Raw genomic sequence first — 15,977 nt, forward strand, 5'->3', positions numbered from 1 at the left:
ACTTTTACTTGTAACAGGGTATTTCTATATTGCAGTATTGATACTTTTACTTACGTAAATCATGTTTAGTACTTTTTCCACCACTGCTTAAATATAAGTGACTGTTCCCATGCGTGTCTTACGGAGATCATTTTAACATACACATTGCAGTGTGATTGCACACTAATGTACTGTATTGTTTTAAACTACCTTGAGTCTTCAAAATGGTGTCCAGTCGGGTCTGTTGTTGAACGTTCTCCGCCTTTAAACGACTAACTTCATCCTCGTAGTCTGTTATCGTTCTCTCAAACTCCACAAATATCTCTTGGACTGCCACAGTTAATCTCTCGTTGACGAACGCTCTCAGCATTCCTACTTTGGACATTTTCAGAAGACAAATTGTAAACCAAAACAAAAAAAAAGAGAGCCGAGCAGAGCTCTACCAAACTGCAACATGCAGCAACTGAACCAGTGTTGCGGCGTTGCCATGTTTAGCGAGAGAAACAAGCAACCAGGTCTATGAAAACAACCCCAAAAGAAGCGACATGAGACCTTTAAACATCAGCTATTTGAAAATAGCAGATCTACAAGCTCACAACGCGTCGCGCTGTGAGCTTGTAGATCTGCTATTTTCAAAAAACATCTTGAAGACAATGTAAAACATTTGGAATATTTTTTGAAACATTTTAACAACACAAATCTTGTATGGGGGGGGGAATATTGTCAGATGGGGGGGGGGTCCGCAGACAAATACATATTAATTTGGCGGTCCTTATCGTGAACATTTTTGAGAAACACTGGTTTAAACAACATTAGGAAACAAGCCCAAATAAGCAACTACACTTTAGAAACAAGCCCAAAAAACTGCAACCACCAGTATTTACAGAAAACGAGGCTAAATTCGCTTATAATAAGTGGACATGGCAACACTGAACTGAACGATAGCTTCCGCGCAGTATTGTGACGTCATTATTTACTAACGCCCACTGCCGCATGCCGCCCAGAAGGAAACAAAGGTCAGCCAAGCGGTCCAAGAGGTCAGCAGAGAACTTTACATGGAAAAATTGTAATAACCAGTGGTGGAAAAAGTACTCAAATGTTTTCTTTTTTTAAAGTAAAAGTATCAATACGACATTGTAAAAATACTAAACTGAAAGTAAAATTCCGGTATTCAAAATGTACTTGAGTAAAAGTACAATATATTTCTAATTAAAAAGTACTGAAAGTAAAAGCACTCATTTTGCAGAATGTCCCATTTCACACAAGTTTTAAAATGTATAAAAAATCAATGAAAATAGCCTATCTACAAGCTCACAATGTGTTGAATCGCGACGCGTTGTGAGCTTGAGAAATCATGTCCAACCCAGATTTGGCTCAAACAAGGGGTTAGATTTGTTCTACTGCTGCCACCAAAATGTGGAATGCCCTACCAACAGTCATAACAAAAATTGACTCCCCCCCCCCCCCCCCCCCCCCGAACTGTTTACTGTACATATTTTTATTTTTGATTACTACTCGTTTATATGATGTTTTTGCATTGCATAGTATTGTATACTTGTCTGTCATTAAATGTTTCGATGAATTGAATACACAGGACCCCAATGGAAACAAGCCCTAGTGCTTTCTTGGGTTTAATCCTTTTAAAATCCTTTTGTATAGTGTACAACTGTACTTTCTGTGTTTTGTTTTTTCGGAAACTGTTAATACATCAATCAATCAATCAAGTACCGCAATCTTACTGAATCTATCAGCTCATTGTATAACTATTGACGGTCTGTCAAACAGTGCCACCCATCGGTGCAAAAGTTAAACAGAAAATAGCAGATCTACAAGCTCACAACATCGTGAGGTATTGTGAGCGTGTATACAGTCTATGGTGTAGATGGGCCTTTTCACAGCAGCCATTTTGACATGAATTAGTAGGGTAATGTTACATCCTTCACATGCGATACCAATGACACTAATACCAATGATAACTAAGAAGAGCCTTTCCAGTGAGCCAACATGCACAATAGCAGCATCATGAATCTGTTTGACCTGAATGGAACACAACCTTAATTAGTATCATTGAGGATGTAACATAACCCTACCATTTCATGGCAATAAAAAAAGGTCTATTATATTATATATAGTACACCTGAATGGAAGCATCTGCATTTATTTTTGTGTCTCGCTCATTTAAACAGGGCTTCCCTTAAATATGTCTGTGTATACAAATACACAAAAACACAAATAACACTTATATGGGGTTTTAAGGATGCAGAATTTTAATATAACCTTATTCATTACATAGGGTCCATTTCAAGGGACAATCCATAGGGTCAAGGTAAAATATGACCTACTGTAAGTTAAGTTAAGTTTTGTTTTTATCTCAGATATGGTGTCAATTTGAGTATACCAGTTAATACATTCATATTTTGGGTCAGAAAATATGGGTCAGCACTTGATATATTTATTATTATCTCCCCCGTCAAATACCCAAAGGTCAAAGTCACAGCGCAAGGTCAAAGGTTATTCCTATGCATATTGTGAATCAGGGACCACCGCCCTGACAAGAATCAACCTGGGGACCACTGACTGTGGTGTCAGGTGGGCATATGGGCTATGATTAGGTTTTATCTTGAGTTGCACAGTCTGTCTATTCTTGGCAATAGTGGTGGCAGGTGGACAAAGACAGAGACTCATGTCATTTTCTGGCTCCAATCTAGGCCTGTACTTATTCTTCAGGTATGCCAGTGTGGGGGAAAAACTCACGAAAATATGTAGTTGCAAAAGGTAAAAAACACTTTGTTTTTACTGTAAGCTCTAGGGATTCTGCCTGACAACTCATCCAGAACTTCACAAGGGACTGTGTTTCATATGTGCCTCTTGACAGAGTCTGTGGACATGTCAACGAACAGATCCTCATGTGTAGTAGTTAAGTTTTAAGTAGTTTTGGAATTGAATAACAAGCCTCTTAAAATGACCACTGATAATTATCATGTTTAATTCCACTGTCCTCACATCAACAGCTGTGGTCTAAGTTTATCAAACCTTCCTAGACCACCAGTGGTCCAAGGTCCACCAGTTGATAACCCCTGATTTAGACTGATCCTATTGTAGCACAGGTATAGCATTTCTGCGCTTTTTTTTAATGACGTGTGTCAACTGATTTAGGGTATTTTGATATGATTTTGTTGTTGTGATTTTGTTAACCACAATATCTTCTTTCTTTTTTTCAAAATTGACAGCTGTATGCTTTTATTTTGAAGGCACTACTTCCATGCACATAGACATGGACATAGATACCTGGCCAAGAACACACCTACAGGGCCCTCCTGTTATAAGGAGCCAGCATGACTTCTAAAGTAATCGACTGTCCAAGACAAGACAGCAGCCTTTCCTCCATTCTACAGTTACAGATTTGGACCTTCAGTGAATATGGACCACCTGTTCTTTTTTATTTAGATTTGACCTTTATTTATACAGGTGAGTCCCATTGAGATACAAGATCTGTTTTACAAGGGAGCCCTGTTCAGCCCTCTTTTTAAATCATATATTTTCTTGTAATGGGGAGTGAGCACTCTTCTCCTATTTGCATATTTTCTTTGTACAGAGAGACAGTGGTGTAAAGTAACAAGTACATTTACTCAAGTACTGTGTATTTTTACTTTACTAGAGTACTTCCAATTTTCTTTTACTACATCTCAAAGGCAAATATTGTACTTGTACTTGATTATTTTTCAAAGGATTTTTATACATTTTGAAAACTTGTGAAACGGGACATTGTGCATAACGAGTACTTTTACTTTTGGTACTTTAAGTACATTTTCATGCCAATACTTTAGTACTTTTACTCTCTGTTGTACTTGTAACTCTAATCTCTACAATGGGGTATTGATATTTTTACTTAACTAAACAATTAGAGTACTTCTTCCATCACTGCAGACAAATGAGATGGAAACATCATAGGGGAGGCACAGGAAAGAGGGCTTGATCCTAGACCAGCTGGCAAATGTGTGCGTCCAGGGTCAGTGGGCTCGACCACCTGCTCATTGCAACGTCACCTCCTCCTGTCATGAAAAAGCAGGTGACGTTTTCAGAAAATCAGAAAATGAACAGGGAGCATCCGGTTAGCGTTTTGCCCAGGTAAAGTGATACTGTACCAGCCTTTTCCATTGTGAATAATGAACTGCTAATTGTTTCTTTTCATTTTCTGCTTATAATTATTTTATTAAAACAATTACCTTTTAACCTAGGTTCCCTAAATGAAAAAGGGATATAGTATTGTTCAATATACAGTAAATTGTGATTATACTAACTGAAACTTGTTTAAATTGCAGGTTAACAGGGATACCTGATTCAAATAGTGGTAAGTTCAGATCATGCTCCTGCTCTACTAGTAATATCAGTCCTGAATAACTCATACAACATTCAAATTTAAAATACACCTCCCTGATGAAGTCATAAGCAGATATACATAGTTTTGTTTCATAACATGTTCTAGCCCGTTAGGGCTTTATTAAATTCAAATCCCTCACAAGTGCCTGGTCTGGGATATTTCCCCCCTGTTCTTTAATAAAATTACTTTGTTTTTTAATGAATTTAGAAGAGAGAGTAGAGGCAAGCAGAGAACATGAGTTTAACTTTTCTTCTATGTCATCAACACACTCTCAGTCAACCCAGTCAGCATTTCGGACACATAGACACCATCTCCTTGCTGAATCAACAAAATACGTTAGTGTCTTGTTTGGTTTGAAACCCGAGAGACAGATTTTTCTAGCCGAGACCAAGCAGTGCACATTATCTGTGGAAACTAGAGGAAATACTACACCTGAGGTTGAATTTGGGTCATGCCTGCCTGAGCTGTAACAGGAAGAACGCTGGCTTGTGTCCTAATTAGGAATGCTTTGGTTTGACACATTAACTACAGCATGAGGGTTTCAAGGACATACTGTAAATGCTGAGTAGGTTTTCAATCCATTGGTCATATGTCAGTTCAACTCAATGCAACCAAGATCAATTAAATTAAATTCAAAACATCTCACAAGAGGGAGACTGTAGCGGAGACAAGAAACACTTGGCAATGGTGGTGGTGCGAATTAAAATCCTCAGTGTTAAATGAATTTACCCATTTGTACAAATGTAACCAAGTGGTTACGTGTCCATTTGGTTACATTTGTAAGTGATGACTGAAGATTTTTTATTGTGTGATTTTCAAGAGCTGAATTAGACAATGTCTCATTTGGTTGTGTTCTTGGTTGTGTGTTAACAGTGTTGCTCGATGTCAGTGTGAACTCGGACAGTGGTTTGAGGGTCAGGAGACCCCTGGCTAGACATTCTCCACAGCATGGACCCATCATTCACATTCGCAGAGCTATGACTTCAGCCCCATTTTTGAAGGTGAACGTCCACGTTATGTCACGGTATTGTGTTGTATTCAGGTGCATCCCAGAACTCAACCACTTACGTCGTATATGACAAATAGTGAAAATAGCCAATCTTCCAACACACAACATGAGCTTGTAGATTTGCTATTTTAGGTATTTTTGAACGTTTTTGAAATTATCTGTACATTTTTTTTGAAAGAATTTGAAAATGTCTTGCCTATATGACATGCCCTAAAATAGTTATGCCAGGTTGAAAGTGGTTTAAAGTTCAATCTAATTGAATGCGACAGTATAGAATCACCCAAAGCCAGAAGACTTTATTTGGGGCAGTTTTCTAACATGTTTAGGAAACCACTGAATGGCATGGAATGAAAAACACTAGTGAGCCAGTGACCCTGTCTCTCTCCTCTAGAACTCAGAGCTGACCCCTGCTCAGAAGGAGTATCTGTATACTATAGCTGAATCCTACAGTGCACAGCACGTGCGCAACCTTATTACCCAACATTACATGAATGTGCTCCACAGGTGCATAAGAACAGGTGAGAGAGATGCAGTTTGTATTTGATTTGTTTGTATTTTGCGTGGGACAATGTGCTGCTGACTTAAGGGAACAGGAAAAGCTTGCACATCTAAACCTGATCGCTGCAGATCCATTGCATATAGGATGAAACTTGACGGAAATGCACACTGCCTTTGCAATTCAGCATCATTTGATAACTTAACATTGAACCTTATTGATCTCCAAAGGTGGTTATTTCACTAGCCATATATAGAAACAAGCAGTCCTGGAAAAGTATAAGGATTTAAGGGAAGATAGGAGAGAAAATGCAATGTCAGACTCTTAAAACAATTTAGTGTTGAATAGTAAGAATGGTGCAGATTTGTTCATCTCATTTCACTGTGTGATTATGTAAATTCAAGTTAGGATGTGTCCTTTGTTTGTTGTTGTTTTTCATAGGCAACAGTCCAGAGAGGGACAGTTTTGTTGTGAATCCAGAGCCGGAGGTACAGTGTGCACCAGAAAATAATACAAGTGAAACATGTCAGCCAGAAGTTCCCAGCAGTTCAAAGCAACAGACACACAATGGTGCAAGGCATGCTGGGAAATCCAAGCTCCCCAAAATCCATGCCAAAAGCAGACAAGGAAGGTAGGAAACAATGTTTATTGGTTTAATTTAATTATTGTTGTTTTTTAAACAACTTAGATATCTTAAGGCCAAATAACACCATACAGATAATCTAATTCATTACTTATTGAGAAGAAAATATGTCATTTATTTACCTAGCATTATTGTACATACTACAGAGACAGGAATGTTTATTTAGTATAGTTGCATCTGTTGTCTGGTAGCTTTTATCAATAGATTTTTTTCTAATACCATTTATATTAATATAGTTAATTCTAGTAGTATTACTTTCTTTACATTATTGGCACTATATAAGAATTTAAGCCTTTTATTCTGCAGTCACTTAAAATCACTAAATTCTTTAATTCTTAAAAACTTGTCTGTTAAAAACCACAGATCTCCTGGTACACCAACATCAAAACATAGAAAGACCAAAAAACACACCGCAAAGGTGCCTGCCTTAAAGAAAAAGACAAGGCTGAAACGTAAGTTGATCAAATGCACACTCACTGTCATTATTACTATCATCTTTTTAATCTGTTCCTGAAAGTCTGGGGACCCACATACAGGGGTCCTTGGGTGGGTTCCAGGGTGTCCCCAGCATAAAAGATTGATAGTTAGGAATCAAATGGACCCTTACAGTTCTGTAACTCTGAGGGTGTACAAATGGAACCATTTGTCTCAGAATTAAATTATGACTTCGGATTTTACAGTGTAGATTGGGTTCCCAGATATAAAAATGATATCAAATGGGGACCTTGAAATGAGGTTGAGAATCACTGCTCTACTGAATGGATAGGTTTATACCTTTTTTAAATGACATCTCATTGGATTTGACTGATATTTTAGTAACTTGAGGGTGCGAAGAACAGCACAAATAACACTTTTTGTCATTTGGCATGAATCTGATCAGGATCCAGGAGCAGCAGTCTGTGGGACGACCTGGATCTGGACATTGAGGAAGGACCTGATGATTCTCTCAGTGAATGTCTGAGTTTACTGTCTATAGGGGTGGACGGTGACAGTCTCTCCGATGTGTGACACTTGAAACATTTTAAAAGTTCTGCTTCTGTGTTGTTCAGCGGATAGAGTATAGAGCCCGACCTATGCCCGATTTTTGAATCCATGCCGATCCTGATTTTCTAGTCTTAGACCACCGATTAATGGATGTTAATAATATCCTTTAAACATTTTCACGTATATGCCCAAAATAGGGATGCCAGGTTTAAAGTTGGGACACATGGACTTCATAACTGCCGATACCAATGTTGTCAAAAGTCAAATAATGGCTCTAGTATGCTCTAGTAAAGCATTCTGATTCTGATCAATATCTATGACTGGGTTGGGGGTTCCATTCCCTGTGTAGCTCAAAGGGTTGAGAATGGCACTCCTATTGCCAGGGTTAGGGCTTCCACCACATGGTGTTCAGTAGGTAGAGCATGTAATTATCTCATTTTGCTGTGTGCACATTTGATCCTCATTGGAGCATGAATGGAAGCTAATGTTACATACAGTACAACTCTAGCTAGATGACCTACTACACAACTGCACACAGGTCTCCTGACCTTGGTGTCAAAACTCTTGTCTGTGTCAGAGGTAGACAGCATTGGTAGACCCTAGCCTTCCAGGGTCCAGTCCTACTGTAATTCAGCAAGGGTACATGCAGTTAGACACAGGGGATGGAACCACATTATCTCTGGGCACAGGTTTAGCCAAATGCCACACCCAGTCTGGATCAGCATCAGAAAAACAACAATTCTCTCTCACGCTACTGCCAATGTGTTGGCCCAGTGTTTTTTCTATTTTTTAGGGCGACCGTGTACAGGAAAAGATTCCGCTGGGACAACAGCAAGGGGGTACAGGGGGTGTTTGCAGAGGATTTTGTGTGAACTACAACTCCATCAAATAGCACACCCTTTGCTTTCTCTTACTGGGCATGTGCTGCTTGTTATGTTCTTTAACCACTTAAGCACTATATACTTTGTCGTATGACAAATAGTGAAAATGGGACCGATTATGAACTTGTAGATCTGCTATTGCCAGAAAAAAGGTTTTTGCCTTGAATTGCATTTTTGGTATGAAGGTTTTGTTATGAAAACGGAGTAGTCTACGATTTCCTCCCCTTCCACAATGTCCACTTCCATGTTACATCTATGTTTCACAGTAAACTGAAAGGTTTGGATAACTAATGCAACAACTACTACAGATTAAATGAGTGAAATTAGATATTTATTGTGGGGGTGAAATGACAGTAAGAACACTTTCCCAGGGGTTACATGTACTAACAGGAGATCTGGAACTGCTAAGAGGTAAAAATTAAAATAAAAAAAATGGCACCAAATGACCCCCCTCCCCTTGAATACAAATACATGTGACGTTATTGCATCCTCTACAGATACCAAACGATAGCTTGGACACAAGCAAACGTTGATGACATATATAAACCTATATAATCATACATATTCTTTTCTTTTAGAGTTTAAGTTAGCAAACAGTTTGGTACAGCATTAACATTGTGGTGTAGCGGCCCAGGAGGCCGCAGGTGGAAAGGAATGAAACGATAAACACGTAGCCAACAAGTGCGCCCACCCCAAGCCTCACCCTCCTCCTCCCTCTTCTCTGCTGCAATCTCTCCCTCCATACTCCTTCACACCGGCCTTACGACTTCTTGTACTCAATTCTCTCCACCTTGACGTCGTCTCCGATGAGCTGGTAGACGTACGTGACCACTGTAGATGCCTGGATGTCCATTAACACGAAGGAGGGGATGATGTTGCTGCCGGGGGAAAGTTTTAAATGACACCTGTGATTTGGACAATCAGCTCATTTCTGCAATACAGTAACCTAGAGTAGCTCTAGGTTAACCTTCTGTGGCACGATAATGTAATGACTACAACCTAAACAGTATTTTCAAAGATAGAGAGGATAGGTCTTGTGCTCAAACTGATCAGACAACTATGCAACTGTAAAACAGCCTCTTGTTCCCTTACCTTTCCAGTGCGTTGTAGGCCCCTGTGGCCGAGCCGGGGTTGATGTAGAACTTGTTTTCATTCTCGAAGGCCTCAAACTTGTGTGTGTGTCCCGAGATGAGGATGTCGACATCCAACTGCCTCTGCAGTAGCGCCAGACTTGCCATATCCCCCCAGGGGATCACCTGGTGTCCGTGGATCAGCCCAATCTTAAACTGGCCCACCGTCACAACCTTCTGCTCAGGGTAGTTCAGGTTCTGTTCAATGAGATGGGTGAGGGTGAGGTATAAAGCACAGTGAGATTTTTGTGCTGCTATTCTGTCATTTATTTTATGTACATTCTTTTTTTTTTCTTCTCAAGCAGAGCAGGCAGTCTTTACTGAGATGAAATCTGACAGGAAATCAACAAGTAGAAGTCTAATTACATTTACATTTGTAGGCTTTTAGGTGATGCTCTTATTTAGAGCGATGTCCTGGGAGTGGGCAGGTTGTGTGTTCATGCATCCTTGAAAACTGACATGACATACAGCTGCAGAAAGCACTGAACTATACATGCATGTACTGAATATTTATTGCACTTTAAGATTAAAGTACTTCTGATTGTGATCTGATTGAGATTTGATAGGTGTATGTGTATTTTTACAGCTGTGCAACGTATACATCCTGTGACTGTGCACACGTACACTACTACTACACCCACCTCGTCAAAGTCTCCTCTGACAATGTGGACGTCTCCAGCTAGGGTCTTCAGGTAGTCATAGCTCTCCTTGGTACAGAGGTTGCCTGTACAGAGAATGTGTTGGATCTTGCCTGGGACCAAGAGCTTCTTGAACTTGGCTGGCAGGGTGTTGCACCGGTGGGGGATGTGCAGGTCACCTAACACCAGGACCAACTACCAGCACAGGACAGAGATGATTTAATAACCCATTAAGACCTGAGGCCGATTCTACAAATGCCTTCTAAATGAGTAGTTCTCACACTTTCAAGATTTTTCAAAATTGTTGAAAAATAGCAGATGTACAAGCTTGCAGCGTGGCATGAAGCGACGGGCTGTGAGTTTGTATATCTGCTCATTTTAAATAGCCAACGCTAAAATGACACCTGCTTTCCCTGTTTTAATGGGATAAGCTAGGACTAAAACCAGTGAGATTGAATCTGTACTTACAGAGAATGGAGAGTGAAAATGATGGAGCCTAAAATAGAACCCAGGTAATTCATTTTTTGTGGAGGATTTAAGATTATAGGTACTGTATCTCTTCCTGCTTCATATGTAGTACTATTAGGCTGGTCTTGACCACAAGATTAGCTGGTTTAGTGTCATAGACACACAAGCAATAACATGGACCAGATAATAGCAGTTCAATTGGTAAGAAATTTGTAATCCAGAATGCACCAGAAGAAAAACCTGGGGAATAAGTAAGGGATCAGAGTGCATATTCAAGACATGTACATCAATATATTGTCAGGCTAGCTCTGACAAAGCAAGAACGGTAACCAAAATGTATAAAACTGAATAAGTGAATACATTTTAGACACAAAGTATAGTAATACGCACTCACACACTACAGAATCCTATGTTCACACAACACACAGGGGTCAATCAATGATAGAAACATCCACAAGTCATATTCAATATAAAACCCATAATTGACCACACTATTCCTATGCTCGCTTCAACTCTGTATATCAGTGATCATTAGTTGGGGACCAGAGTGGAGTGCTCGCTGCAATAGTTAAAAGCATCAAATGCCTGCCTGCCAAGCACAACAACAATCCACTACTGTCAGTGAACTGGCAGACCTGGCAGTGGCTGTGAAACTCCACAGCTGTGTCCCTTTTAAATCCCTAATTCCCCTGTTAGTGTGCGAGGCAGGCCCCTCCACCCAGCAGAGATGAGAGAGATAGAGAACAGGGATCCAACACGGAGCAAGGGGCACTTACCCGGTGACCAGCCTGGTTGATTGGAGACAAGCAAGGTTGGGGAGGTGGGAGGAGGGGAGCGGGTGAGATAGGTGGGAAGGCAGGATGTGTGTGGAGAAAACAACATGAGGCATGATCAAAGATTGGAAGAAGAAAATAAACAAAAAACAAAAGCAAAATAATGTTTAAAACAGGACAACTGGGGTTAAAACTGATATTAGAAATTAAAAAAGTGAATGGATTACATAGATTGACATTACTCAAAACATTAGTTTTGTTAGTGGTTGCTGGTTAGTGATTTCAATGGGGTGCAAAATTAATCACTGAAGTTCCATGCTTATGAAAGATGAATGAATTACAATGAAAAACAGAAACGTAGTTTTAGCAGTGGTCACATTGATAGTCGCTACAATGGTATCTCTCCAAGCTGCTGGTCCTCAAAGAAATGTGGGCTTGGTTGTGTGTGTCAGAGAATGGTAGATATAGTAGTAGGAAAGATGGAGAGAAGTAAAGAGATAGGAGGAGGAATGAATGAAAGTTCTGATGTACAGTACGCCCGCTGGCAATGATGACCAAGCCTACTTCAAAATCTTATTTAAAAATACATAATGGCTGGATTTGGAGTCCTACATCAGAAAGTGACTTATCATGAGAAGATGAGATAAGAGAACATTAGTTGTTAGCCTGCTAGCCTACTAGCTTCAGCTGAACGGCTGACATAAAAGCAACACAAATTCACGATCTAACCAGGATTTATCATCAATATGACAATGAAAATGCTAACTGTAGGTAAAAATAGTAGCTGGAAATAAAAGCCAAACTAAAATCACACCGTGCAAACTAAAGAGATTGAAGGGAAGCTTGAATGCATTTATAGTGAATAGTGAAGCTGTCATGTGATCCGCTCCTTCACGGGGATGGGACTTATAACTAAAAACATGAAGGCTCTTATATGCCCCCCTTGAACCCCACTGGGTCCCCCCTCTCTCTTTCAACGAAACACCATCCTCAGTATCGTCACGCAGGCAACGTGTTCCAAACGCCGAAGTTTAAAAAAGGGGAGAATGTAGGTTTTCTTCTTTTCATACTTACCATTTTATTTTTGCTGCTTCTGCTAGTCGAGTTCAGGAAGCGTCTGCGCACGTACAGCGTCACCGACAACCAATCAGAAGGGACTTTACGTCGGTTTGCATCAATAGTAGTCTCGCGTCACCAGACTGTTGCCTCCCACAATTTACAAATGTTTCCGACATACAGTCTGGGACTCGGAAGCTCTGATCATGTGTAAGGGGAAAGCGGATGCCCCTCCCCTACCCACGTCCGTTTCAGCATTGTGCAGTGGCGCAAATGAGTCCGACTGGAATCAACGAATCTCATAAATATCGTTTATGTCTACTAGTGTCTTCTTTCACAGTTTTTTCGGCGTTAATTCCATGATACCTTTCTCAGTTTTCTGTGATAAACAATCCTCGCACAAATAACATGAATCTACCGCTCCTATGACTATGCTTCCGCCTCGGTTCTGTTTCCACTAGGACTACAGGTCCGCGGGCACCGCGTCGTGATTGGTCGAATGTTTTTCCGGTCTGAACAACTTCCGTTACACAGCTTTCGGGAAGTGTAGTCCCAGACTCTATTTTAGCATTCAGAGATTGTGGAATAGTTGTCTGGTGACGCGAGACTACATCAATAGTGAATGGTTTGTGTAAAGTCAGCGGATGCTAGCTAGCATGAATAATGATTTCCGGTTTAGTCAATTGCCGTCATAATAAAAGCATACTATGGGTGCAATACGTTAAAGTATGGGTCTTCAACAGGGGGTCCGGGACCCCAAGGCGGTCCTCATGGTTACTACAGGGGGGCTGCCAAATCTTTGTGTCATAGGAACTTTAAAATAAAAATAAAATACTTTCCACCATTACCAAATAATGTATTTTGCATCATAGCTCCTGAACCAAACATGATATGACAGAATAGGTGATGTCTACACCTACACCGATGGTCAATGATCACAATTATATCATGTACAACATCATAAACTGTTCAGGTGAATAGGTAATGTCAATTCAATAATGTTGTTTATGTCCAGGTAACTCAGTTAGTAGAGCACTCGCCTTAGGACCACAAGGTTCTGGGTTTGATCCCAAGATTGGGCCCAGAGCTTGCAGGACACAACTGGCCCCTTATGTTTCAAGGCAGCCATCATTGTCAACACCAATTTGCTTACTGGCCCCAGGTTTAAGCTGTGTTTCCCAAGTCCATGACAAATATCTCTAAAACACTTAAATGTCCCAGTTTTCAACATTCACTACCAAATTGTCCCATTAAAATAATACTTGTTTTGTGTGCTTACTGCTTACATAGATGTTTATCTTGTTCTAATATATCCTGTTGAAAGGTGCAGTCACTAAGTGCTAAAATAATTGTCCCCCATCCCGATGAAACACCAGGTATAAAAAAGTCAAATCAATTGTCATTGTAGTGAAAACAGCCAATCTGCAAGCTCACTGTCACATCAAGATGCATTATGAACTTATCACTGTAGAATTATCCAGGGCCTTCCAGCGCCTGACGTTTGTGGTTATTATTGTGATTATTATTATGTGTGTATTTCCTGCTCATTTAGGATCTCATACCGGAGTGATAGGCCGAGTTATTTTTCTAGGAGTTGATACAGTACATGCTTATATGAAGGTTAATACTGCTTATTTGGAGTTATAAACTGAAGTTATAATCCGAAGGTACAAATATATACACATTCTAAAAGCCACAGCACAGCAGAGGACTTTACACATGTCACTTAAGTGTCACATGAGGGCATGTTGATTGATTAGGTCAGATGAGGAGCTGGGCGACAACAGTGCTAAAGCCTGTGTTTCCACATGACAATACACAAGTCACATGATTAATCAACAGAAGGTTACACCCACTTGGGTAGACCAAACCGATATAAATGGAGTGTATGCTCACTATAAGGACAAAGTGTTCTACGCATGCACCAGTGTTACTAGTTACCAGGGTGTTATTGCTGCGTTTGTAATTTTCCATTGCGAGCTCCGAGAGACTGACGTTAAAATTGAGTGCGTGTTTACACAGCGATAATATATTTCTGATATGGTTTATAGTTTTGTGTGTATATTTCATGTCAGTAATTTGTTGTTACGTTGTTGTTTGTGTTTACTTTTTTAGGTTTATAACCTGACTCTTTACTTGACTACTGGCCTACTGGCTTACTGGCCATACTGGCCTAAAAGTACTAGACTGTGTTTATATTGTGTGTCAGTATAATAAAACCATCAAAGACACAGGTCTGAGTTGTGTCTGCTAACTCGGTTGCTGAAATACCCTCTACAAGGGGAGATCTATTTATATTAGTTGCATTGCTTGTGTGACTGGCTAGATAATTGTACAATCACAATGTATTCATTTCTGTGTTTTTCCATTGTAATTTTGGTGTTGATAAATTATTCTATATACTGATTTTATGTTGTTTTATCTCATATTATTATAGTCTATAGTATATAGCCTATATCTGTTGCCAGAACCATTATAATAATTGTATGCTTTTCAAAAACAAAATAAAAACAGATCCCACATATCCCTCGTATTCACTTTTTCAAATATCTGCAACTAAGGAACTTTATTAGAGCTATCCAGGATCACTCCATGCTGGCCCCTCTCTTATCTGTGTTGGAGAGAGTTTTGGTTAAAAATCCATTCGGAAGGGGAATAAATATCAGAATTTTATGACCTGTTACTGTCATTTTCTCCGGAATCCTCTGAGCATATAGGCTCAATGCCTGGAGAGAGGATTAACAGGAGGACCTAACAGTGGAGCAGTGGAGTACAGCATGTAAATTGGCTCAGTCTCAGACTGGAAATACACGCCTAAAACTCCTTCAATACAATTGGCTTATGAGAGTGTACATCACACCTGTGAAGCTTAATAAGTTTAATAACAATATTCCTGACTCATGCACCAGATGTGGGGAAGATAGAGGCACACTGTTCCATTGTTTATGGTCATGCCCAAGATTGGTGGACTTTTGGAGGGAGATTGGACAGGAAATACAAAGGATACTTTTAATTAATATTGTACCAGAACCTAAGTTCTTTCTGCTAGGCCTCTATCCAGTTTGACACAGAATAAAGTGCAATGAGAAATTATCATAAATATTTGTCTTTTACAAGCAAAAAGAGTAATTGCACTGACCTGGAAGAAGCCGGATATAGACCAAGCATTGCACAATGGTTCAGAGAACTGTCTTTATGCCTACCTCTAGAAAAAATCACGTATATACTTAAGGACAAACAAGAAATGTTTCTAGAGGTGTGGGGTTGTTTTATACGGTATATGGAAAACAATAATCTGCCACATTTAATGGAGGAATCTGGAGAGGAGTAGTGCTGATGCCATTGTATTGTATGTTTTTCTTTTGTTTTTTCTCATTGATTGTTTTGTATGGTTTATTGTAAATGTCTTTTGTCTTTTTATTGTATTTGTAATTGAATGTTGAAATACTTTGTGAAAAAAAGAAAAATAAATAAACATATTGTTGAAAAAAAACAACAACAAACAGATCCCACAGTTTGAAAACCTCTGTTTTAAATGG

The 15,977-nt window shown here is 39.6% G+C and overlaps 2 protein-coding genes across 2 annotated transcripts; one reads left to right on the plus strand and one right to left on the minus strand.

Annotated features, from left to right (window-relative positions):
* Positions 1-972: 972 nt before the first annotated feature.
* Positions 973-8,531, plus strand: fam216a (family with sequence similarity 216 member A; the record flags this gene model as incomplete). Its single annotated transcript, XM_084044539.1, has 7 exons — positions 973-1,016; positions 2,855-2,889; positions 5,234-5,361; positions 5,761-5,887; positions 6,307-6,497; positions 6,872-6,879; positions 7,396-8,531. 7 exons carry the CDS (start codon positions 973-975, stop codon positions 7,514-7,516), a joined length of 654 nt encoding a protein of 217 aa, XP_083900665.1. The 3' UTR covers positions 7,517-8,531.
* A 151-nt stretch (positions 8,532-8,682) lies between these two features.
* On the minus strand, positions 8,683-12,515 carry vps29 (VPS29 retromer complex component). Its single transcript, XM_084043920.1, has 4 exons — positions 12,457-12,515; positions 10,145-10,336; positions 9,466-9,701; positions 8,683-9,251 (listed from the first exon to the last, which is right to left on the minus strand). Exons 1-4 carry the CDS (start codon positions 12,457-12,459, stop codon positions 9,134-9,136), a joined length of 549 nt encoding a protein of 182 aa, XP_083900046.1. The 5' UTR covers positions 12,460-12,515; the 3' UTR covers positions 8,683-9,133.
* Between the last annotated feature and the right edge of the window lie 3,462 nt (positions 12,516-15,977).

Source organism: Gymnoscopelus microlampas, assembly GCF_963454915.1.
Source record: "Gymnoscopelus microlampas genome assembly, chromosome: 20".
Taxonomy (NCBI): domain Eukaryota; kingdom Metazoa; phylum Chordata; class Actinopteri; order Myctophiformes; family Myctophidae; genus Gymnoscopelus; species Gymnoscopelus microlampas.